This window comes from Halichoeres trimaculatus, unplaced genomic scaffold (genome assembly GCF_033239565.1).
Source record: "Halichoeres trimaculatus isolate MK-OKI-2021-1 unplaced genomic scaffold, fHalTri1.1 fHalTri1_scaffold_7, whole genome shotgun sequence".
NCBI classification, from domain to species: Eukaryota; Metazoa; Chordata; class Actinopteri; order Labriformes; family Labridae; genus Halichoeres; species Halichoeres trimaculatus.
The window spans coordinates 13,485,918-13,512,512 of NW_027437185.1; the positions used below are offsets into that span (position 1 = coordinate 13,485,918).

General features: G+C 44.6%; 1 protein-coding gene across 9 annotated transcripts in view; it reads right to left on the reverse strand.

Annotated features, from left to right (window-relative positions):
* Positions 1–26,595, reverse strand: part of tenm2a (teneurin transmembrane protein 2a) — a 272,913-nt gene that overhangs the window by 34,655 nt on the left and 211,663 nt on the right. For 7 of the 9 annotated variants that reach the window (XM_074674856.1, XM_074674854.1, XM_074674860.1 and 4 more), the window contains 8 exons: positions 25,831–26,069; positions 11,628–11,750; positions 10,051–10,277; positions 9,186–9,381; positions 7,045–7,146; positions 6,371–6,565; positions 3,868–4,068; positions 639–824 (listed from right to left, as the gene is read on the reverse strand). In XM_074674856.1, coding sequence (XP_074530957.1) covers positions 639–824; positions 3,868–4,068; positions 6,371–6,565; positions 7,045–7,146; positions 9,186–9,381; positions 10,051–10,277; positions 11,628–11,750; positions 25,831–26,069 — 1,469 coding nt within the window. The remainder of the gene's footprint in view (positions 1–638; positions 825–3,867; positions 4,069–6,370; positions 6,566–7,044; positions 7,147–9,185; positions 9,382–10,050; positions 10,278–11,627; positions 11,751–25,830; positions 26,070–26,595) is intronic. The other 2 variants (XM_074674857.1, XM_074674859.1) reach the window with 1 other exon arrangement.

Consider the following 26,595-nt stretch of genomic DNA (forward strand, 5'->3'; position numbering starts at 1 on the left):
TAAAGGCACTGTGGGTGAATCAAAGAAATCTGGCAGTCATCCGTCCAAAGTGACAGTGATGGCAGTATGAGACAGTGATTGACTGACACAAACACACACTTACACACACACTGGCATAACTGTGCGCACACACACACACACACACACACACACACACACACACACACACACACACACACACACACACACACACACACACACACACACACACAAACAATGTGAGAGAGGTATTTTTTGGATCACAGTGAGGTGAAGAGTTTTACCTTTCATCTTTTAACTTTGGTGAATCAAAGGCCACAAAAACTAAGACTCCTAGGTCTCAAGTTGAGAGGCAACCTAAAAACGGTTAAATCGTGTTCCTCTGTAATCCTCCCACCCCCACTTCTAAGAAGTTTGCTCCTCTCTTCTCTGTTTCACCCACCTCCTACGTCAGCCCCCTCCTCAAATTCCCCAAGGTCTGCCTTTTGCCTCCGTTTCTCATTTCAAGAGGAGATGCGTCTTTAGTCTGACTGGGTGCTGGTGTTGCTGTGCACACCCACGTGTTGACACTCAGACACACATCAAACACACACTTCCCCACACACACACACAGTTCCCCACACACACACACTCATAAAGAGGAACACAGAGGCACTTACCGATGGTGCAGTGCTCTCCGTTCCAGCCCTGGTGACACTGGCACTTCCCATCCTTGCAGGTTCCATGTTTGATGCAAAGCGGGTTGCACACGCGCTGGTCACAGCCGGCGCCGGTCCAGCCCTCCTCGCAGCGACAAGCTCCGCCCATACACACTCCATGGGTGCCACAGTCCACTGAGCACACCTCTGAAAGAAGATAGAATAGAAAAATGTCTGACTGGTTTCAAAGGTTTCTCCTGCACTGTTTTCCACTCACTGACTCTGATTTGTTGTTTTGCAGAATAAAAATCGAAATCATTTCTTTTACACGTCCAGGTTGCAACAACAAGGATTCACAAAAATTATAATATTACTTTTGAATTATTTATAGAAGTTATGATTTGACTTCAAACAAGAGTTTGGTGCAAATGAGAGAGAAAAAACAATCCCATCTTCAACTTTATCCTTGTGACAGTGTGAAATTGTTAAGTTGACCTGGAAAGTGCAAAACAAGGAAAGAACTCAAGGCTGCAAAACAATCAAAACAACATAAAAACAGAATTACACTAAATACAGTTCTCCACCGTACACCTTCAATTAGAATCAGTGATTATAGTTTTGCGAACAGGGTTTACTTCCAGAGCCTCCATTACAATCACAGTTTGGGAGGCTTGGATGTTGCGGGCTGGGACAGTGCATGTGGTGTGAAGTGACAATCGAGCTCATGTATTCGGGCCCCCCTCTGTGTGGGAATGAAGTATAGACAGATGTTTTGAAACACACTTGCTGAGGGATCCTGCAGTGTGGAACAATGTTGTCTTTATTAATGCTAAGTGCTGCTCCTCTCATTGGAGCTCTGTCTGTTATCCTGAGACGAGCTGTGCTGTGAGGCTGGCAGTGCTCAGGCTGCTCCAGCTCTCTCTTGAAGCTTTGCGATGTTATTTTCTTTGGATGAAGGGTGGTTGTAGGCAGAAATCTTGGTATGAACGACATTTCAACATGAGCTCAGCCACTGTGGTAACCTTTTCTGTCCAAATCCTTGCAGGGGTTTCTGGAGAATGCATGCATTTAAAGTATACGGGTATGTTCAAGAAATCTGGATCTGGATCTGCTCTATATTATCTTTTCTAAACAAAAATCTTTTAACCTGAATACTATGAGGTTGCACATTTTTTTCTGTCCTTTTTTTTTTTTTAAACTTTTATCTAAAGGTCCCATAGTATGCAAAAATCACTTTATTAAGTCACAAAATGTGATATTTAATGACAAAACCTGTATTTAGTAGTGCTGGTGAAAGTAAAATACTGACCTAAAACAAGCTGTTTGGATTTTGGGGATTTGCCGATGTCAGCGTTCCCCTTATTTGACCAATCAGGAGCAAGTCTCACCTGATAGGTCAACCGGAGCAGATACCCCCGAACCCCCTCAGAAGAAAACAAGACTAGGTGTCTAGAGTTCATTTATCAAGGAAATGTGCCAGCTACACTCAGTAAAACTGTGCATGTGTGTGCTAGTCACTTTACGGCCGACTGCTTTTCAAATTTTGGACAGCACAACAGAGGGCTAGCGAATAGACTGGTCCTGAATCCAGGCGCATTACCAACCATCTGCCAACAAACCTCGGACCCTGGAAATGTAAGTATTTTAAATGCTGTGTGCTGTGGAGCAGATGTAAGAGCTTTTCCTCAGTGTCCCCCTGTCTCTGTGTTAGCTTCAGGATGCTAACTTTAGCTGTGGTTAGCCTGTTGTTTTATCCTGTAATGTTACGGTAAACGAGCTTCGCTATTTTCTAAACATTGTGCACTCGGAGCTCATGGCGCCGCTCTCAGTGACGCAGAAGAGCGGGGCAGTATCAGGGGTGGCTCATTTACATATGAAGGTCATGCCCACTAAATCAGAGCGTTCTGAACAGAGGGGCTATGAGAGCCTGGAAACAATGCTGCTGTGCTTGATTTATTGGCTTTTTGTACCAAAACATGTTACTACCGTTTCATGAAGACATCAATGATCCATATTAAACTGCAGAAAAGGAGCAGAATATGGGACCTTTAAACAAGTGGGGAACAAGATCCTGATATATAGAAAACACAGATGAGCAACATCTCTATACAAATACAAATATGACTAAAAATACATTTGGCACAATGGTAGCAAACAATAAATGAATGAATAAATAACATATAAATAAATAAATATAATTTAAAAAATAGCATACGATTGCACTTTCAAGGATTGTAAATAGACATTGCTCTAGGCATAAACTACTGTGTTACAAGAGCAAATGAAAATAGTACCATATGACTGCCAATATCAAAATGAAGCCCCGTAAACACACATCTGAACTGAGGTTACACATTTCTAAATATCTCTAAAGCATCTAAGATTTTATATTTCACTGAACCAATTTATTCTGACGCGCTCACTTACTACATCCCTCCTCTTTCATCATGCCGTGGTGTTCCAGTTGTACCTCAGAGATCAAAATGTGTGATGGATGCTTTACAATGGCCTTTCTGTCTGCAACAAACGACCAAAGATCTGTCACAGCTGTGTTGTTCAAATGAAAAAAAAAGTATTTTTTCCCAGCTTTCTTTGGTTTATGTTTAGTTACTGTGTATGTGTGCGTAAGTCTTTGTTTTTATCTGTGGGCGAGTTGCGGGGGTACATTCAGTGTTTGTTGGTGTTGTTTGTGGGTGGTTTTTCTTCCTGTTTCTTTGTTTCTTTTGTTGTCGTTGCTCCTTTTTTTGTATTACATTTATTATTTATGATCTTCTTTTATGGATGTAACATGTTGCCACTGTTTTGAACCACCCATTGTGATGAAATGTTCTTTGTGCCAAAAAAGAGTTGCCTGCCATGTCTATTTTGGATGCTGAGCACTGCCCTGGTAGTCGTAAAAATCTGCCACAGCCATACTGTCGGTGGCAATCTATTGCGAAGTATGATTTTATATAGCATTGACAGTGAAACCGTGTCACATTTTGTTCCTGCTAGTTCCAATTTGGCTCAGTCGACATAACAGTTGCTGTATTGTCTTTCTCAGCATGCTGTAATGTCTCTGGTCTTGTTAGTTTCATCCAAGTACAGTTCATAACCAAAGCAGTTTGAAATAAAATGCTAAACTAATTAGCCATGTATCCTCTGAGGCTGCAGCATATGATAAGAAGAGGAAGAGGCCAGCCCTGTTCGTGTTGTTATAACACCCCAAAATCCTCATTTACTCCATCTCTAGCGCTGCAGTGGTACTCACCCATGGAGCAGTCAGGTCCCATCCAGTTGGGGTCACAGCTGCACAACCCGGTGTCTGGTATAAAGGCCCCGTGGCCATGGCACTGGTCCGGGCACTGGGCCCTGGGCAGCTCACAGTGCAGCCCTCCCCAGCCTGGCTTACAGTGGCACTCCCCATTCACACAGATGCCATTGTTGGAACAAGTCGGATCCAGGCAATCCACTGCATTAAGCCAGAGATACACCAATGAGGAGAAAGAATACAGAGGAAAACAGAATGAACATGAAACAACACAAGCTAGAAAATGTCACATTAGAGCTAATGTTAAAAACAAATTAAATATTATGGGTTTTTAACAAGAAAGGCATGTGGCAGAGGACATATTTTCAGTCTTTGTGTGCACACACAGATAATGAAATAAAAGAAAATATTACCAGGCATATTACTAAGGCAATTAAAACACACAATAATGAATAGCTCAGTCTATAATTGGGGCAGAGCAGCAAATGCATCTGAAAGAGCGGCGAGCTGCGCTGACACATTATTAGGTGTGAGTGCTTGTGTATGCATTAGTGTGCATGCGTGTATGTGCTAATACATGAGGGAGAATCTGACACTGTCAGTCTGCCAGGTTGACAGGCAGCTCTGAGTCCGAGCAGTGAGTGAAAACCAATTTGACAAATTACCTCCTCCCAGCAAAGCGCCCACCCATCCCCCCCTCTGGCGTCCTCTCGTCGCTCTATCCCGGCTGCTCCCGCTCTCTCCTCCTTGCGTCCTCTTTGTCTGACACCTTTCTCCCCCCTCCTCCTCCTCCCCCTGCCCAGGCATGATTGACCCCCGCCGCACCCCGTCCGCACACACACATTCATATCGCAAGCGCGCTCGCACATAACGTCGTCCCCTTCATTTCTGTTTGCCTGGCAGAAACGGCGGATCACAGCTATCGATTTTCATGTCGCCTGCACTCCAGGTAAATTGTTTGAGGGACTCTGCTGTGATGAATATCAGATTTGAGAGCAGAGAGGAGGCAAAAAACTGGATGAGAGGGAGATGGAGTGAAAAACTGAAGAGAAGGAGAAAGTGCTGACCTTGTTCTCCAGCCCTGTGTCTTGACTTCCTCTGCCTGTCACTTTGCTCCTTTCTTCCCTTTGTCTTTCTTTCCCTCTCTTCATCCTCACCCCCTTGGCACACTCACTGTCTTCTCTCACTTCTTATCCACTTCTCTCTTTCTTCATACATATTCACCTCTGACTGCTGTCCTGACTCCCGGTCAGTCTCTTATTCCTCATTTTGGCTCTCCTTTTCTTAAATCTTTGTGATGACAGAGCGTGGGGGCCTGATCCTTCTTAACAAGGATCAATAGAAGCAATTTCATACCTTAATAAAACGTCTGATGTGTTTGGCTGTGGTATCATACTTCATCTGTGTATATGAAGAGGACAGACACTCGGTCAGAGGGAGATTATTTTATGATGAGCTGTCTTAAGGAGTTATAACAGGGAATCTGCAGGTTTCAGAAAGTCAATTTAAGACTTTTTAATGCCACCTTGTATGAAATTTAAGGCCGAAACACTATAAATACAGGTGATGATTAAGGGATCTTGCTGTATTACAATCCAAATGGACCCTCAATAAATTTGCACTTTGCTTGCAGACTGATAAATAAAATTATCTGTTAGCATGCAGATAATTTATATAACAAGGGTTAAAGCCCAAACAATAGAGGTGTTTTCTATTTTAGCAATAAAATTGGGACGTTTTTTCTTTTGAAATCAAAGATCTGAGCTGACAGATATGAGCTTGCCTCTAATTTAACAAATTTGACCTACAATCAAGTGAGTTTATTGCTATATAGAGCAGGGATTCCCAAAGTGTGGTGCGTGACTTAAATGTAATGGCAGCTGATCATTATCTATCGCTATTGTATCAAGAACTAAAAACATAAATAATTAAATCAATCATTTAAACACTTTTTAATGGGGGTTAACAGTTAACAAATTTAATTCATTCGTTCATTCATTTTCAGAACCACTTATCCTCTTCAGGGTCGCGGGTGGCTGGAGCCTATCCCAGCTGTCATTGGGCGAGAGGCGGGGTACACCCTGGACTGGTCGCCAGTCAATCACAGGGCTGACACACAAAGACAGACAATCTTTCACGCACACACTCACACTTACAGACAATTTAGGGTATTTGATTAACCTGATGAGCATGTTTTTGGACTGAGGGAGGAAGCTGGAGGAACACTATTTTAGCCTATTCTATTAAAGGTGATACCATATGTGGAGACTATGCCTTTTCTTGTTTTATGTTTCAGGCATCAGGGTAGTGTCAGCTAAGTCGGGAGGTAAGAGTGAGCATGCAGCTCGTTGGATGTGTGAGATGGGTTTATTGTGGTGCAAACATTCATGTTTTTTCTCCATCTTGTCAAAAACCATGAGCACAGGCGGTTAAGAGGTCTGTAACAAATAAAACCATCACACATTCTCTCAGATCACAGCACCATAACCCTGCCCCCTCTCACCTTCCGCACAGTTCACTCCTTTGTAGCCGATGGAGCACACACAATTGCCGTCGGTGCAGGTGCCATGGCCGCTGCAAAGAGGGTCGATGCACTGTGTGATGGGGACATCGCACTCAGGGCCCTTCCAGCCGCTGTAGCACACACAGGAGCCCTTGTCGTATTGGCCGTTGCCACTGCAGAGCACCGGGCACGCCGCTGCAGAGCACAGACAGGGAGGGAAAGAAAGAGGGGAGAGATTAAGCCAAGTGCGTGACAAAAGGAAAAACAATTAGCAGCCTTTTTAGAGATTCTCAAAGCCGTGAAGAGCCAACGCCGCCCACCCACACACACCCACCGCCTAACCCCACCCGCAGTGAGGGTGAATAGAGTGGTTAAGGGGCTGGCGAGTGGCAATGACATGAAGAGTAATTACAGGCAGAGGTAACTAAACTATTCATCAAAGCTGTCTATCCCAGGTGAGCAGCGAGCCAGGGAGACGTTAGCCGGGGGAGCTGCCATTCATCATCAGTCATCTTGTCTCAGCTCCACCTAAGGCCATGTGCCATCTTACACCACTCCTAATCCTCTCCGCTCGCCACATGGAGCGGACGCTGCACCCGCTCGTCTAATTAGACGGCAGAAATGTCCGCGCCGTGCAGGTGAGACGGGACAAACACATTTGCTCAAGCAAATACCTTTGGAGCAGTCCATGCCGTGGAATCCTGGGAAGCAATGGCAGACGCCAGAATTACACTCTCCGTTGCCATGGCAATTACGCGGGCACTCTTGCACTGAATCTGTGAAGGAGACAAAGTGAAACAGAGGGGAGGGGGTGAGAGAGTTTTGATGGCAGGCATCAAACGCGTTCGATTAGAAACATTGGCACTCTTCATTCTTTAAGATACGACAAATCGAGCGACGGTGCCGCGAGTCTCACTGTCACACAGACATCAAACGCAGACGCTTTCCGCAAAGAGGCCATGCATTCCTTTAAAGTGCATATTTTTCTGCACGGTGGAAATGAATTCTGATTCTGCCCGTCCTCGAGATGCTATCCATTACCCATCTGTAAGATCTCTGTGCACTGGATCAGAATAGAGAAGCAGTTCCCCTTTTTTACAACAATCTTCTTGAACCTCTCTGCTGCTCTTTCACCCCTCCTTCCTTTAAACCTGTACTTTACTCCTTTTTTATTATTCGCATCTCACTCAGGCCTATCAGCATCATTAATACTTTATCCAGGTGTGTTTTTTTGAGTGCTTAGCTAAACCTTACGTGAGCGTTTCTGTCTGTCTGCGTAGGCCACATGACTTCACCGCTCCTAACCTACTTCCAGGAGGAGAACACTTTGTTAGAAAGAAACAGGGTCAAAGCCAAATATGAGGAGGCATTTTGGACTTTTATCCATCTCTTCCGCCTTCTCTAACACCCTTTCCAGCTTCCACTCATCTTCCACAAAGCATTACTCATCCCATCTAACTGCCCTTCCTCTCTAACACTTCCTCACTTCTTTTCTGTCCTCAGCAATTTCCCCCCCAAAATTTCACCCCCTTCCCTGTCTCCCTCTTACCCTAATGCCACCCTGTCTTTCACTCCCCCTCTCCAGCTCCTCCTCCTCCCGTCCTTCACTTCCACTTCACTCCTTTCTGGCTTTGCCCCCGTCATTATGTCTTTCCTCTGGCTCCCCCCTCTCATTCAGTCGCTCTGATTCTACCCTCGCCGCCTCTGCCTCTCCGTCTCTCCTCCACTCCCACAGCTGAAAGCTCCAAAACCAGATATTGACGGTGAAGGATTCTTTCCCTCTGCTTGACTCTCTCCATCCGTCCTCCTTGTTCTCACACTCATGCCTCCAACACAATAGAAATTATTTGGGGCGCTCTTTCAGGTCTTGGAAACACAACCAATTTACAGGCCTGTGGTGGTATTTTATTTGGACCCATCTTGTTCTGGTTTCAGATATGGTTCGAGACAATTGATTTTTTTTCCCTCCTCTGTTTTTTTCTTCACACATGAAAAAACACCATGGAAGTGATTGTACGCTCACTGATAAAACAAGTTGTTTTTGTTTTTGAATGCATTCTATCAATTTATCCCACCAAGTTCTGGCAAAAACAAATCTTTGAACTCACTAAGCGGTCCTGCCGGCTAGACAATGTTGCTATAGTTGTGTGGTATTGGCAGCACTGTGCACATTCCACTAGTGAGTGTTTTTGCACCCCGAGAATGTGTAAAGTCTTTGACAAATTAGGGTAAATACGTCCCTCTTAAAGGGGAACTCACTGGTATAAGCATGAGTGTATTCACAGATGTAGGAGAGGGGTGAAAAAGTTGTAAAAGGCTTAATGAACTGCCTCCAGTGATGTCAAATGGGTCAGTTTCTGTTAGAGATGAAGACTTTAAGTTTAAAACTTGTGAAGTTGGAGTGAAGTGAACTCAGAAGCTTTCTCCTAGACTTTGCTTGAAGCCAGTGGCTGGAGGCTGTATCAGGTGTCGCTGGTTTTAAACGCCTGCAAAACACCCACCTGGTTTTGAAAAAGGAAGAGGAGTCCTTGGACGAAGAGGGCATGGTTTCTGCCTCTACAGCGTCAGTGTTTATACCTTACAAATAAAAACCTGTCCGTGGAGAGGCTGACAGTGTTATACTGTTTGAGTGCTATGTTAAATCGCTGGAGCACTCCTTAAATCAGCATCAAGTGTAGAGAAAAGCCTCTTCTCTCTACTTATTCTATTTCCTAAATGATGGTGCTCAATCCTCTCTTACCTATCAACCTGCCTTCCCCCCTTCATTTCCTTTCACCTCCCTCCACCCACAACACAAACGCTGCCTCCGTCTCACCCATGACGTTTGTGCTGAAGGAAACGGTTTCTCTCTCCCGGCCGTCGTTGTAGAAGGCCAGGTGCCAGGCACCGGCGTCCAGGTACTGGACAAACACCGCCTCATTGAGGACCACAGTTTGGATGCTCCTCCTCTCCCGCGGAGACTCCACCACACTCCACTTCTCCTTCCCATCCAGGCGCTCCATATAGTCATACTGCAGAGGGGGAAAGACAAAGAAGGAAACAGAGAGAGTCTGGGTTGAATGGAAATGTTAATGCAAGTATGAAACCTATGATTCGACTATGAAGTGCTGCGCTGGCACTTTTCAGACTTTGAAAAATGACCCACAGTTGTATATGTAGGGAGATTAAAAAGTAAGGGAAGTCAGTGTGACTGCAAACCGCCAGGGAAGCATGAAGAATGTAACACAGAGATCTGTGAGTTCTGTCATTCTCTTTGGGGTCCTGGGAACACTGCGGTGAGAACTTTTTATATTGCAGCACAGGAGCCACAACTTCATGGTCTTTAGCAGCTTAAGTCAGGTCAGCCAGTGAAACGACTGCAATAATTCCATTCTACAAATCAAATCTGCTGTTAATTGAATGGTTTCTAATTAATAAGAGGCAGTAAAACTTACATTACTGTGAAATTTAATTAAGGGTAAATCCTGGACTAAATGAGTTTTTTCAAACAACTGTTATAATGAATCACAAATGAATTTTAAGAAGGCCCTTGACACAAGCTGGTATCTAATAAAATATTCTCCATTTTACTCTCTGATCAATATGAAGATAAAGGATTCCTAATGATTAAAGGATAACTCTATGATTAATCCATTAGCCTAAAGGTGTAGGAGATTAAGGCACTTGGTTCCAGATGTTACCTGTGCGTGTGAGGGAGGCAGGCCCTTCCTGATGTACACTCCGAACAGGGCGTCCTTGCCGAGGGAGATGTTAAATTTGAGGAACTGGGGCATGCCGAGGTGAAGCAGGGACCTCCAAAACACTCCTGGGGGGACTTCTTGGGTCACTCGCCTCCCGACCTCGATGCTTCCTGTGTCTATACTGCTGTTGCGACCTGCCCACGGGCCTGGAGAGAGGGGGAAAGAAACTGCATAATCTGTGATTAAAGGCATCGACTGTCAGAGTCAATAGTTAATCAACACAGCTTACTAGAAATTATCTGCTGTAAAAATTCATGACCATTGAGTGGTAGAGGACAAGCCCCATTAGCTCTGCAAACTATGTGCCCACAGTTTATGCAACAATGATTGTTGTTACATGTGACAGTGGGATGCAAAATGATGCCTTTGTACAAAAGCCCGCAAGACTGGGGACTTTGTTGTCTGGGCTAAAACGAGAGCGGGCTGATAGAACTGCAGGGCACAGCTTTCCAAGCAGACGCGCAGACAAGCACGCACGCAGAAAACGCACAGCATCCTGCAATCAGGTCACTCATCTAACAGAACGGAGCGCTGGGGCCCAGACGGAAAAAGACTGAGACTGTGCGTGTGTGTGTTTGTGTGCAGAGTGGAGAAAAAAAACAAAAGAAACAATGAGAAGAACAACAGCAGCATCTGGCCTAGACGGCTGGGGAACACAGCACAACAGTCCTCTCATTAATACAGAATACAGACACCGAGCAGCAGCCCACACGTACCTATAGTACATGCTGTGTGTGTGTTACAGAGCGAGATTGAGCAAGAGAGAGAAGAATAGATGGGGAACCGCATGGGGGCCTTAAAAGAAACAACGGAGGGAGGGTGTGTGTGTGCAGTTGGTGTTTTACTTCACTGCTGACTGAGACGATAAAGCTAGCTCGACACAACTCAGCGGAGTGGTTAAACAGCACATACTGATAGCACAGCTAGTACTGTGGCATGAATTATGGAAATATTTTAGTTGGTTTGAGCCCATTTGGGTGTAAAAGAAATCTACTGGACTGTTTTACCACATTACACCCATCAGAAAGAGCAGTTTGAATTCTCTGAGGATACGTCTGGTGCAACTTATCTTGTTTAAATTAATTTCACAATGTCTAAGTCTGTCCTTTTTAGTCCGGCCTGGCTTTGTTTTCCTGTCTGTGGCACTCAGCCCCGAGCCAAACGGTTTCTTCTGAGGACATAAATTTTCTGAAATAGGTCAAACTATACGGCTTTAGGTAAGGAGTGTGACTGTCATTTGCTGTGGACTGTTTTTAGCAGTATTTTCAGTCCCAGGGTTTGTGTGTGGTATAAAGTCAAAGCGAGGCAGAGCTGATGAGGATTAGATGAGTGTTTTTAACAGCTTTTAGACAAAAATCAGAAAAAGAATTTGCGCTTTTATTAGATTTAAAGGGTATTTGGAAACAATATGAATATCAGAGACTTCATTCAGTCCCTCACGCGTCTGACTTTTGCCTGGTAACTCAACATGCACAGCGAGTTTTTCTTTCATGGGTTGCATGTGATGTAGTTCTTACCTCTGCCTCCAGAGGGCAGCGTGGCCACATCACTGTTGACAGGCAGACCAGCTCCCAGTCCGTTGTTCAGCACTGGGCCATCGGACGGCTTCAGCTGCCAGTTCAAACCCAGCAAGTTGATCGCTGCACACAAAGGAGAGACGCAGAGAAGAAGAAGACAGATTGTAAGGACATACTGTACGACTCGGACTGGGAGTTGTCAGTGTAAAATAAAAAAATAAATAGAAAAGGCACTTGAAAGCTCATCAAGCCAAAGGCCAACCCTTTATGTCTGATCTGTCATTTCCACAGGAACCAGCGGGGGTTTTTAAGGAGCGCTGCTTTTAAATTTGTGTCTACAAATCAATCAAGAGATGCTGTTCACAAAGTGGCAGGTAACCTACAGCACAAAAACTGAGACAAGTCTTACAAAACAGTCAATTAAAAACAATAAAGATGTTTCCTTTTGTTTCCTTTCTCTACCTCCACCTCTCACAATCTTCTTTCAACCTGACAGCATCTCCTGCGTTCTTTCTGGAGCCTTTACACCGTCTCACGGAGAGTAAGTGACAGATTGGTCTCTGAAGAGACCGCTCCATGACTCTTCCTCTCCCTTCTCGTCTTCTTTTGTCCTCTGTTGTGTTATTGTGTTCTGGAGATATATGCTGCTGGAGTGTGTTCACTCTTCACTTTGTCAGCTCTTTCTTTACTCCTCCTGTTTGTCCTCTCTCCTTAGCTTGCTGCTGCTAATTTTCTCGATTCAGGAGATGACACAGAATGAAAAGGTGGAAGTTAAGCGACTTTTCCTTCCTTTAGCTGCTTTTGAGTGTTGTAAGCGATCTCTCCTGCTTTGTAAAAACCTTCTGAGCTGAACGCTGTTTTCTTGTGTGTGAATATTTGAGGAATATAACAGAAACAGATCAGCACACCTGCAGTGTTGTAAGCATACATGAATAGTTTGATGCACATGGGATGGATGCATGATTGTGTTCAATGCATTATGTAGGTGTTAGCACATGCCTCTCAGCGTTGGCCTTATCCCCACCACATGAGCCTTCTAACACCTGCATCTGAAGCCTGGGAATCAATTTCCCTCTTGTCAAATTCCATCTCCACTCGCCCAAGGTTTGCACACACGGTGTAAAACTTGCAAGAAAAAGGAGGGATGCCGCTTTCAGGCTTTCAGGATTGCTGCAGGGGCAGACTTATTCTCACCCCCAATGTCCCATCTCTCTCTGTTATTCTTTGTTTCTCCCTTTTTATGTTCCTCCTATCTCTCCTCCCTCGCTCCTGGTCAAAGGAAAGCGCTGACACCTCGGCTGCTGTTTCGGCCTCCACTGTCAGCTCTTTTTTATTTTTCACGGGAGGGAGGAGGGAGATCAGTACAGAGAACGAAGCGAATGCAGCCAAACTACAGTGTCCTTCCTCCCCTTTTCTCTTTTCTCCTACATCCACCTTTTGCCCTCTCCTCTCTCATCCCTCTGACCTTCATCCTTCTCCCCTCTTTCCCTTTTAATCTCCCCTTTTCTTCCGTATTCCTCCTTATCTCTGCCTGTCGGTTCTTGTAGATAACGCAGACATGCACACGCGCACACAAGCAGGCACGCGCACGCGCCCAGATGGTATCACGAGGAGCAGTCGATGGAAAGATTACCTATTGAATCAACGAGAGACAGTAAGCAATAGTGAGGCTATTGTGACAGTGCTCTCAATCTAGGTCATCCCCGGGAACACATCAGTCGGCCCTATAGTTGGGTGTATTGTGTTTGCCTCCTCATATTGTGTGCATGTGTTTGAGGGTTGGTGCACATGTGTGGTTTCCCTGAATGACTTTTTATCTTTCCTCTCGTTCCCCTGGGAGATTTTCAGGACACCGACCAATAGATGGCACTCTTACTCCTTTGGCGACAGGCGCACGAAAGCTTTGTCAACAGGTTTCTTTTTCAGAAACACACGGAGCAGGAGACACAGAATGACATTTGTTATCATTCTTTTAACAAGACTTCTAACTTTGTTAGGGTGTAATTTTAGCCAAAATGAAACTGCAGAAATTGATGTATTTCAATTTCATGTTGCCAGAATTTTAAGCATTTTCTTTTCGGATCATAATTGCCGTAATTACTGTTTTCAAGCTGCATTGGAAAGCTTTATTAAATGCCATGCCAGTAAAGCCTGTCTGAAATGAAATCGACAGACAGAGAACAACAGCTATAGTCTGACTGGAGCTGAGCTCTTTTTTTATATATCTGTCTCCTTTCTCATGTTCATTTCAACAGATACATGAGAGGAAAACACACATTTACCCACACACATGTGGCAAGATCAGAGAGAGGCAGGTTGAACGAGAGAAACCAGTTGGATTAAAAATAGATCAGCTGCTTCATGAGGTTTTTTTATGTAATCTTGATGCATAATTCAGAAAGGCAAAGTGCTTGTCAGTATCGTCTGCAAAAGAGAGCATCTGAAACAGCAGCAGCACACGTGATCCTGTGACAGAGGAAAAAAAGAAGAGCGGAGTGATGGACGGGCGGGACAAGAGAGATGAAAAGGAGGAGGTGGTGGCCGGCCTCAGAGAGGGGGCAATGGTCAGGAGCTCTTGGAGGATTCGTGCTGAACCTTGGCAGAGAAAGAGAAAAGGGAACAGAGAGAATACTGGAGGACAGCGAGAACTGAGAGAATATTAAAGAACATATAAAATCCCCCGAGGATGAGGAAAAAAAAGGGAAACAGGCTGCAGATGATGTTGCAGAGAAGAGAGGAAGAGATGAATAAGGGCGTCTGCGGATGAAATAGGGAAGAAGAAGACGGCAAGTGGGGAGAAAAGATTTAAAGGATGAGTGGCCCTGTATTCATTGACTGGTTGGGTGAGAAAAGATGGTCGTGATTCATCCTCTGACAGTAAGTGGTTCACAACACGGGCAATCAGACAGAAATACAATGCTGGTGTGTAGGGCTACATGTGTTTGCCGAAATATTTATACGTCTCCGAGTTAAAGGGTGTAAATGGATTTCTGCATGAGGAGGAAAAGGAGCAGCAGAGATGGAGAAAGGTGACTTTGTGCACTGAGTGTCCCCTGACTGGAAAATATTGTATCATCATCATTCTGTTCTCTGGAACATGTTCAAACTGCTCAAACCAACCCTTTCTCTCTGTCCCAGTCTATAACGCCGTCTCACCTCAACCATATCATAGGGATGCACCGATCTGATCCTGGTATTGGTGCCAATCCTGCCCCTCAAAGCTGGATCAGGTATCAGGGTAAAAGGATCGGTCCAAACTTGACACTAAGGCTGAACTATGATTTAGTCTAAGGTATAAAATTTTACAATCAAATAGTAATTTCTGTAAATTCTGAAGCATTTTTTAAAGGTCCCATATTTTGCAAAAATCACTTAATTAAGTCTTTTAGTGAAATTTGTGGGTCTTTGGCTTTCCTCCCAGCCCATAAAATGTGATATTTAATGACAAAACCTGTACTTAGTAGTGCTTGTGAATTTAAAATCCTGACGTAAAATGAGCTGTTTGGATTTTGGGGATTTGCCGACGTCAGCGATTCCCTTTTTGACCAATCAGGAGCAAGTCTGACCTGATTGGTCCACCAGAGCAGATACCCCCACACCCCCTCCCCGAAGGGCCATCACTGCTCTGTTTTTGGCTGTAAACAGCCACATAGTTCCATGCACAAGCTTCCCATCTCAGAAGAAGACAAGACTGAGTGGCTAGAGTTCATTTATCAAGGAAATGTGCCAGCTACACTCAGTAAAACTGTGCATGTGTGTGCTAGTCATTTCACGGCCGACTGCTTTTCCAACTTTGGACAGTACAACAGAGGGCTAGCGAATAGACTGGTCCTGAATCCAGGCACATTACCAACCATCCGCCATCAAACCTCGGACCCTGGAAATGTGAGTATTTTAAATGCTGTGTGCTGTGGAGCAGATGTGAGAGCTTTTCCTCAGTGTCCCCCCTGTCTCTGTGTTAGCTTCAGGATGCTAACTTTAGCTGCAGTTAGCCTGTTGTTTTAGCCTGTAATGTTACGGTAAACGAGCTTCGCTGTTTTCTAAACATTGTGCACTCGGAGCTCGTGGCGTCGCTCTCAGTGACGCAGAAGAGCGGGGCGGTATCAGCGATGACTCATTTACATATGAAGGCCACGCCCACTAAATCAGAGCGTTTTGAAAAGAGGGGCTATGAGAGCCCGGATACAATGCTGCTGTGCTTGATTTATTGGCTTTTTGGACCAAAACATGTTACTACCATTTCATGAAGACATCAATGATTCATATTAAACTGCAGAAAAGGAGCAGAATATGGGACCTTTAACCAAACTGCTATTAAACATTTAAACACTTACAGCTTATATAAATATTAACTTCAGTAATTCCATATGTGCTCATTTTTGTCCCTTACTCAAAACATTACCAGTCTTATCCCACAGTAGAGCATGCAGGCTGTTATTTTACACTAGTATCAGATCAGGATTGGTATCAGTCAATACCTAAAGCCTAGGTATCGGGGACCAAAAAAAGCTGGATCAGTGCATCCCAACCATATCAGCGCCTATTAAACGCCAGCATCTCCACCTGAACCAATTGCACTCTTCCTAATTGTACAAAAGGCACATAATGGCCTCTTTCGTGTTTTTGTGTGTAATCTCCTGCAATGTAACTAAACTTACACAAAGAGCTCGTGTTACACACACACACACACACTGGTAGCACACTTTTTTTGCCATCTCCCCTGGCCATCCTGATAAATGCATATTAACTGTTCTAATTCACCACTAAATTAACAACTCTGACCTCAATTAGGGCGGTAATTGTAGCTAGCCCCCCATCCAGAGCCTTGCTGCTAATTGGTTTAGGAAGCCTGTTTCCCAGCCTTTCTACCTTCAGCCCCCACTTCAATCTCCAAGGCCCTCATTTAGCAAGCTGGAAGACATTTTATTGTCCGAACCAAAACACATGCACAAAAAGCAGCCACCTGAGAAAACACCTTCCCTGTTTATTTCAGTATCACTTGCACCTCTTTCTCTATCTCTGCTGCACAGGCGTGCAGCGCTAATATTGAGGGACTGAGGAGGGGGGAAAAAAAAGCTGCATGCCGCCTTGGATTCTCAATATTCTGGCCATTTGGGATGTTTCTTGGAGTTTACAGCACAATATCCACTTATGTAGTCTATAAATAAAGCAGGCCGCTCTCTCAGCGAAGTTCTGAAGGCACTGCTTGCTGAGATCATTTAGAGTCTCAGACAGAGCGACGGGGGCGGCGGTTGGCTGTTGCCCTTGGGGGTCATACACTCTGAGCGAGACAATTTCTCTGCTGCTAAGTGTGTGAGTGTGTCTGTGTATGCATGCTTAAAATTGCATGGTATTAACAACAAAGTGCACGGCCCGCACGCACTCACGCCGGCACACACACTGCAACCCCCGACGGGACCTCCTCACCCAGCTGATGCAACTGAACTGTAATTGACTGCAACACAAAAGGTTATGCGAGTTGCTCGCAGCTCCCACCTGCAAGACAGTGTCTGCGTGTGCCTGTCAGGAGAAGAGAAACGGCGACTCACTCAATCACACGGCAGAAACGGCTTCCTTATTGGCACTGAAATATTGAGACGGACCCGACGCAGATGCAGCGGTGCGCGTGTGTGCGTGCATGCAAGTGTGTGATGGGCTAAATGAAAAGAGATGTGAATCTGAGTGATGTCCTCCTTTCTGAATCCTCATTTCCTCTTCAGATATCTCTACCCTGACCCCCCCCCACCTCCCTTTCACCCACCTCTTCCTCCTCCTCCTCCTCCTCTTCACATCAACCCACTCAGCTTCGTCTCATCCCTCCCTACCTTGGTCCTTTCCCTCTCATCGATCTGTATTAGAAACAGGATATGAGGAACTATGCTATCTTATCGCAGATCAGAGGGAGAGGGAGAATGAGTGAAGACGAAAGAAGAAAGAGCGTTCTTGGAGGCCGAGGAAGGTAGAGAGGCTGAAAAAACAGAGACAGTGAGGGAGGGGAAGAGAGGACAGTTGTTTCTTTCTCTTTGCCTTCATCCATCTCCTGTTTCGAACACAGGACTAGTGAAACACCACGGGCCTAATTGGACTAATGATTGGCCCTGATAAGACCTGCACTAATGAATAAATGAATGAGGAAACAGATGAATGGTAGAGGCTCATATAACAAACACTCAGCCGGGGCGTACACCTGGATATGCTGCGTCTGTGCACACATCAAAGAGTAAAAATTTCCCTTTAAGTGCGTCCAAAAACTCCAGGTATTCTGACAAAGTGTCAGAGGACAAGCATTGATGTAACCACCAAGTATCTTCTGAACAAGAATGAGCCCTGTTTTTTGTCACCTGACCAGTGCAGGTGACCCATTTATCCCTCAGTGCAGATGGCGTAGCACCTTGTGCCTGGTCCTGGCCGTGCCCTGCCCCTTTCCTGGACTGGCATCGTGTGGTAAGATCCCAACCTTTATCAGTGCGACAGGCCCTGCTGCTACAGACACCCGCTCCACGTCTGATCCTTATGCCCAGGTTCCTGAATTCACCATATGCCCAACTGTGCCTCACCTTAGCCCACGTGCAAACGCACACACAACAAATGAAAAAACGACACGCACGCAGGCACACACACTGGCATGAGCGACACATCCTGACCTCTAGCTGTTCCACCTCGGATCAGCAGAAGGGAAGCCACATGCAGAGTGAGAGGGGACTTTGGGGTCAAGGTGCTGGGTTTGGAAAGCAGCCACTTTGTGAGACCTGCAGGTGCAACACAACTCAAGCAGACAGTCTGCATACTCAAGGGCTTACTGTTTGTGTTTCTTGTTTAATGAAAATTGCCTGCTAAAAAAAGGACACCAAATGAACTTGTAAAAAAATCATGAAGATTAACTAACTTTGATATGTTATTAGCTCCTCATTTGCATTTTCTTCCTTTTTTCTCGTCTAACAGAAGCACTGAGGCAAACTTTGGGTCAAGACCCCCTCAGGGTACATTCATACTTCTTCTGCAAAAGCGTATGACTGTTTTGATTCTTATTTAATCTTAGTTCCACCTCACCAGATCACAAAATGAAACAATCTAACAAGGAAACATTTCTATGCAGGAACAGCTTGCGACTCAGAGACAGGCTCCCTGGGTTGGGACCCCCCGACGGGTCACAGATACTTGTGAAGTCGCGAGATGATTACAAGGAGAGGAGGAGAGAACATTTCTGATTCTAAAACATGGATTTTCATGTTTTCATCAAAACTTTCCTTTTTTTATTTTCAAATAATGAGTAAATTTACATATTAAGGGCTCTGAAAAATATCCAAAAAAAAAAAAAAAACGACAAGAGGAGAAAACATCAAACTGCAGCCAAATAGCTCGCAATTTACAGAGACTTGAGCTGAAATAATCATGCTTCGAAAGAGTTTGACTTTTTATGTTTGTTTTCCTTTTGCTCTTTTTATTCTGATGCAATGAACTATATATATTTTTAAAATCTTATTCTCTGTTTTTTTGGAACTACTCCAATCCAAAATTTAAATTTATTCAAATAAACAATCTCAACTCACAGAGGAGGCACACCTTTAATTAAAAGAGTCAGAAGCAAACCAACTAACTGTTGTTAAAGCTCACTGTGCTGCAAGGGAAACTTAACTCTGCCATGCTGTTTGGGTCAAATCTGACTACTTTTGATAACTGAAAGCAGTAAAAACACTCAGAAGGTCACTGTTTTAGCTTAAACTTTGATGTTTGATGTGTTAACCCAAATCTTATGATAAAGATCCTTTAGTGTGGGTCAAATCAAACTAAATAATGCTTCAAAGGGACTGTGAGGAGTTTCTAAGTTTTCCCTTCTCGATATATGCCTGATTTTATTCCACAATGAGAGTTTTAGCGGCACTACTACAGGTTACAGGGTATTTCAAAATGCTACTTTTTAGCTTTCTGATTGGGTCGAGCAGGACCAGATTGATTTACAGCATGTCTGTGTCTCTATGACAACACCACTCCAGCTGATGAAGTTCAGCACTGAGAAGAGATATCTGTGTTTTTCTCCACTGAAAACGATTTCTGTGATCTTTTTTTGTAGTGATGGTGGACACAGGAGCCTAACTGTCAGAAAAAGGACAGAAGAGCAGCAGAAAGAAATGGGAGTGTGATAGCACACACGGGCTAAAGGCTAACACAGGGGTTAATCTGTTTGCAGCAGTTATTCTGCAGTGGTCTATTCAAACTTGAGAGTCTAAAAATAAAGAGTGAGGTTAAGTTAGCTCTGCTTGGTAGATGACTGGCAGGACAGCTAACCAGGATTCACTAATGTTACACATTACAACATGTCTTAAAGCATCCTGAGAGAGTAGAGCACACAAATTCTTTAAGCTGCGCTAAATATAAACGGCAACTAAATTACTTCAAAGTTCAAACTGTAGTGCTACATAATTGTACTGATAAATACCTCACCTCGCCGGGTTGTATCAAATAAAAAGTTGTCTCAAACAAAGAAAATTTGTGTCGATCCAATCTCCTTTTAATTCCAAAACAAACAGGCCTCGCTAAATGTAATTTACAACGGTGTATGGAGACTCCAGGCCACAAGGTGGTGAGGGAGTGCAATTAAAACAGATCCTCCTCTCAGCATCTTTAAATAATGGAAATAAGTGAGAAACTTTCCATGCCATGTCTGTGTGTTTCTTCCTGTTCCAGGACAGTAATAACAGAGATTTCCCCATGGCCTGGGATCCCACAACATGCGCCCAGAGTCCTGCAGAGACAGGCACTTTGAAGAGCAGTGTTTGGAATAATCGCATTTGTTACTAACACTATCGTTTTCCAGTATCAGGTAATCTTATTAGTTACTATTTTAAACCCTGCAAGGCCATCACTGTTACCAAAATGTGTCATGTCATTATGCACTGATATCTAACAGCTGTTATCTGACCTGGCTCGCTCAGTCAGGCACAGGACAGGAGCTACAAATAAAATTGTTTTTCTTTTTTTCCTGATTGTCTTTCTTTCGTGAGGGGGAAGGGGTGACAGACACATAAGTGATGATGATTGGCTAATGGTAAAGTCAAATTTTATGGTAAGCCAATCAGAGGTTGAAGGGTTTTTTTTCAAAGTGACATAATTATTTTCCTTGGTGATTAATGACATTTAACAAGTATAGAATCACTAACTTTTTTAAAAGTATTTTGCCCAACACTATTGAAGACTTTGAGGGGAGTCTCAAAAGTTTGAAAGATTTTAAATGTACTAGGACCCATCTGTGCCTCCAGGTATCACTTCTGTCTCCTAAAAAGATGCTGATTGGTCAGTCTGAGTAAGAACAAGCGAATCAGCTTAAAGCTTTGTGAGATGGATCCCCCTAAAGACAGAGATGGATATCAGGCTCTGCTTTACAGGATAACAGTATTCTGGTTACTTTCTTTGATGGTGTGAAATCTGACTCTGCTTTTTGATCGGTGAATGATGTTTGTGGGCTTTGTGTATGGTGTGTTGTCCTATAATGGAAATTTAAGTCCAGTCAAAAGCATTTTAGCCTTTAAATCCTTTAATTTTGTCTCTTTAATAAGATGAAATCAACAAATCTAATGTTTTTTTTATGTATCTTATTCATACTGGGTTAAAAAAAAGTCAATAAAAACTTGTGGAAAGAGACTCCTGAAAAGCCACTGTTTGCTCACTTTAACATCATAACTTTTCTTTTCCTTACAGCATCTTCTCATACTCTGATTATTGATTTGTTGGTTGAGTGTGTTCTCAGAGTTTTATATGCTTGGAGAGTAAGACTCATGAACATGTGATTATGTAAGAGAGCAGTGATATGAATACAACAAAGTTAGACACTTATGAGCAGGGAGCAGAGCCAGTAAGCGATTGTGATCAGTCTGGAGCAGAGAGACAGCAGTGATGGATGGAAAACGGTCAGCTTAGAGGCATGAAGGTCAACCTCCATGACAGTGTGTGTGTGTGTGTGTTTGTGAGTGTGTGTGTGTGAGGGTCTGTTTAATCAACAGACAGGGGAGCTGAGAGTAAGACTAAAAATACACTGTGTGTGTGTTCGAGCCTGTGTGTGTGTGTGTGTGTGTGTGTGTGTGTGTGTGTGTGTGCACGCTCTCATTCATCAGTGCTGACAATACCATGTGGAGTGTGCTACTGCGCCCGACAAATTCAGCCATCACACACACATTCACACCAAACACCCCTGCAAAGGTGACACGAGCGCCCGCTAGCAAGTTTACTCATTGAAGTCAAGGGCGTACCTGTGTCTGTGTGTGTGTGTGTGTGTGTGTGAGTGTGTGTGTGAAAACGTTCCACCTGGACTCAACTGCTCTGACATGTCCTCGATCTTTCATCTATGTATCAAACCCGCCTTCCCTCTCATTTCTAACCACAATGCATCTCTCTTTCTGTCTGTTTCTCTCCTCTCTGTACATTTCCTCCCCTCTGAGGCTTTCATCCGTCTTTCTTTTCATCCCTCCAAACTTCTTTTGTCGTCATCCCCCTGTTCTTGTCCTCCACGGTCTCGCTCCGTCCTCTCCTCTCGCTGTCACGCTCCCTCTGTTCTCCGCTCGCTGTGATCAATTAGGAGACATTAGTCCCACAGATATTCCAGGTGACAGAGCCTCGGGAGGCCACGCTCTCCTTCATCTCTCCTCCTTCTGCCTCCCCTCAGTTCCTCCTCTCCACACCTGGCTGTCCTGTCACTCCCGCTCCTCCTTTCCATCGGCTCCCCTTCTTTTTTTCTCAGCAGTGCAAACAACAGACCTCGCTCCTCTCCAATCTCCAGCTCTTATCCCTTGCGGCGTCGACAGTGACATATCAGCACCAGCAATCCTCTCCTCCGTCTCTTCTCCGTCTTCCCAGTCATCTATCCTCGTCTTCCTCACCCCTTCTTGTTGTGGCTACATGCTGACGGTGACACATCTCCTTCTTCCCCTCTCTGCCCTGACTCTTTGCCTTACTTTTCTTTCTTCCTCTCCTCTTACCTTCCTCTATCTTGCTCTCTCCAGGTTGCCGTTCACAATGACGGACCTGTCTTCCCTCCTGTATGCCAACCGTTCACCTGTATCCTAGCAACCACCTCTCCTTTGGCTCCGGTGCTCCATGCGGAGCAAGCAAACAAGACGCCAGGGGAATGAAGAACAAGCACTCCCGTTTATCCTCCTCTCCCCAACCGTTCAGTCATTCCTTCACACGTAAAGAGGAGGCCATACTCCGCTGGAGTCGGGAAACCAAATGCTTTACCTCCCTCTCTCGAACTCACTAAAACACACATTTACATACAGAAATGCAAAGACACACAGCTGCACATGGTTCCTCCACGCTGTGTATCCACGTGTGTGTGCTTATCTCATCCCCACGGCTCCATTCCAGCAGTAGGACACAGTGAATAAGCTTCAAAGAAATGTCGTCTACTGCGCTTCTCCTGAAGCATGCTGGGTCCTTCCTTCACTAAAAGGTTTCCAGTGGGCCTGCACACTGGTGTGTGTTTACGTGTGTGTGTGTGTCTTGGAGATGGTGTGCCATTTCTGAAGCTTTGTTTCTGTTTAAAATAAGCTTTATGTCTTCAATGAAAAGAATAAAAAAGAACTCCTTGTGGGCAAGCACACCCTGAAATCTGCACAATCAGACACATGTTGGTTTTTCTACAAGAAGGAGTACACACACACACACACACACACACACACACACACACACACACACACACTCTCAGAGACACACAAACCCATACATGTAGGTACGCAGACACGTGCACAAAAAAAGTGCTGTTCAGGCACATGTGTCCTGGTGTAATTTATGAGTGGGCTCCTGGGTGGACGCCTCAGAGGGGTCCTCTTCACGCTGCATGGCTCTGGGTGCTCTGCACAATCCCCCCAGTGAGTATTGGGCTGCCACACACACACACACACACACACACACACACACACACACACACACACACACACACACACACACACACACACACACACAAGGTAGAACATCCCCCCCCTTATGAGCAGTGTACTCCTCCGACTGAGGCCCGCTGCACGATTAACGCTACAAAAAGCTAGGTAAACACAAGGGTTTCAGGCTTGGCAGCTCTGCTACAGCTCTGTACAGCACAGACAACACAACACGGCAAAACACTTCCTGACAACAGCTGAAAAGAGGCCACCGAGTTAGCAGACAAACAAAAACAATAAAGTACGATCCAGACTTATAGCCAGCTGCAAATTTAAGTTTAGTCTGAAGGCTCAACTTTCAGTAAAACAGTAAAGAGGAAATAGAGCTAAGGAGAAAACTGCTCCTCACTGAGTGATTTCCTCTCAAAATGCAACATCAAACATTAATTTCAGACTGTGCATAGATTAAAAGCTAACCAGTCGATTTTTAATTTTAATTTTTTATTTTTTTTGACATTGAACGCTGACAAATAAACCAGTTTCTTAGAATGGCTAATAAGCTAGTGCAACCAATTATTAAGACAGACAGCATTGTTGTAAACAAGTTGTGTGTACCTGGCAAGTATCCAGATGGCACACTAACACTGATGCAGTGATTAAAACAATGTGGCTAAGGCTGCAATCATTATCTTAGATTAGACAGATTTTGGACTTATTTTCCTAATTAGTTTCTTCTTTAACATAAAGCTCAGTTACAAATGTGTGTTCTCAGACAGAAACAAATATTTGTGTCATTAAAGCCCCGAGTGGGCACAGTGGTGCTAATAAAATAAGATGGATAAACTGAGGTTTGGGTCGTCTGTATGCTCCACTACACCCCTGCCCTGGAGTCTCTACAGGGGGAGGTGTTGTGAACTTTTGTGCTGTTTTGTTGCTCTCCTCCCTTTCTCCCCTCCCTCCATTCTTTCTGCAGCTCCATATGTGGCTGTCCAGCACAGTGTGACCGTGCAGGGCTCAGGAGAGGATGGATCTGTCTGTGTGCCCCAGGCGAGGGGCCTTGATCTGCTCTGGAGGACACACACCACTCTGAAGGGCACTCCGAGGGGATACAGAAAACACACACACTCACACACACACCACACACGTACACATAAGCATGAACACACGCCCACAGCAGGTTCGGATTTGAGCTCGCATAAGCAATTTGGACACATCCTGGTGAGCAAGCTGAGGAGCACAAAGCCCACACACACATGCACTCAGTCAGGATGGTTTGATGGATGGTAACGAACATATACAGTATATATAAATAATAAAAATATATATTTATATAATTATAAATAATGTAAAAGCGTATTAATAATGTATGCAGAGGCAATAAGGGGGTTGTTCTTTCTGCTGATGTTACTGTTTCCTAAGATCCCCCCATCTGTTGACTCTGGTCTCTGGGGTAAGAGGCCAATCAACGGCTCAGTGACACATCTGCCTCCTCCTCCACACACACACACACACACATACACACACAGAAACATGCATTTTCTACCACTCTAATCTGTATCGTTGCTTTTATAAGCACACACTCAGACACACAGGTCTGCCATCTTTTGTCCTGTGAATGAGGTCAACACAGAGTGAAACCCACGCCCACATGAACGCCCACACCCTCTGAGCTTTGATCTATTTCCTTCACGCAGATCCACTCGTAGACAAACATCGAATTGTCTTCCAAAAAGACTCGGTAAGAGCTCTCTTCCCGATTTGCACCTTCCCTGAAAGTATGGCTGAGCCGTTTTGGCTTCAGATTGGTACAAAACGTTAGTGTCCCCTCTGGGTCTGCTGGGACTCCTGCCTAGACTGATACCTGTTGGCGTAAACAGCCCCACTATGGCGCGCTTATGTATCTTTCTGTATGTCTGAGTGGCTGTTTACTGCTGCTGAGCGGGGGCCAGGGCTCCTGCTGAGTCTGATTTTGACTTTGGCTGCAGTAACAAAGCTTGTGCTACAAAAAAATCTGCTTTGTGTTTAGAACAAGCTGTTAGCTTGACATGTTTTGTCTGTGGTCTAGGATGGATAAAAAGAAAAGAAATTTTCATGTAGGTGTCAGTGCTGAACAAGGAGGGCTTACAAAACAAAACAAAAGAAACTGACAATTGACAGAGCATGTGTTCGTTGGGAGGTAGCTCCAGAAAACTTCACATTTCCAACATTTTGCTAGCCATGTGTGTGTGTGTGTGTGTGAGTGTGTGTGTGTGACTCCTCATAATACGAGAGCCTCTGATTAAGTCATGATGTAATTAATGCTCATCATGTATTACACTCTGTGCATGTTCACTTACCGATGAAGTAGGACAGTAGGATGGCCAGGAGGGCAGCAGCTGCGATGGCTGTTACAGCGGCACATTTCCAGCTGCAGTACTTGGACGGCTTCTTTAGCTTGAAGGCTGAGCGGGAGAAGGTGTTTCTGGGTAGTAGGCGAGGCGGCGGAGAGTACACCGTTCCCGAGGTCAGGGGGTAACCAGGGGAGGAGCTACTGAAGAGAGGGGTTGTCCCTGATGACGTCTTGAATAAGAAGTGCCTGAGGAGAGAGAAACACACAAAGTTATTCCTCGAGGACAAAAAGAGGATGTAAATTTTCATGAGCGTCAGCAGGAAACAGCTCTAAAGAGTTACAACAAGGGTTAAAAAAAGTATTTTTTGGAAGGTAAACATGTCACCGACACACCAAATACCATCCAATCCAGCCCAGATGACAGGGTCACATATGTGCAAGCTTCTGTCCAATTTTTCTTTCCGATGAACCTTTCCTGCCATATGGGTTTGAACATCCTTGAACTGATTTAGTCTCCAATTCAGCTCGTTCCAGTCCAAGGTCTCTTTTTAACCTCCACCTGCTCCACTCCTTTTTTTCCCCATCTCTTTCTTTGCCACAATGATGCGCTTCGTTTCTGCTCCCAGAAGTTACATGAGATCACCGCCGTCCCTCTTTCCTGTGCTCATTGCCCTAGTGGGGTCACAGCTCAGAGAGGGGGGATAAAAATGGGATTTGAACCATCATCCCTTCACTTATATAACACATTATCCTCTGCTATCGCTGCACCTGC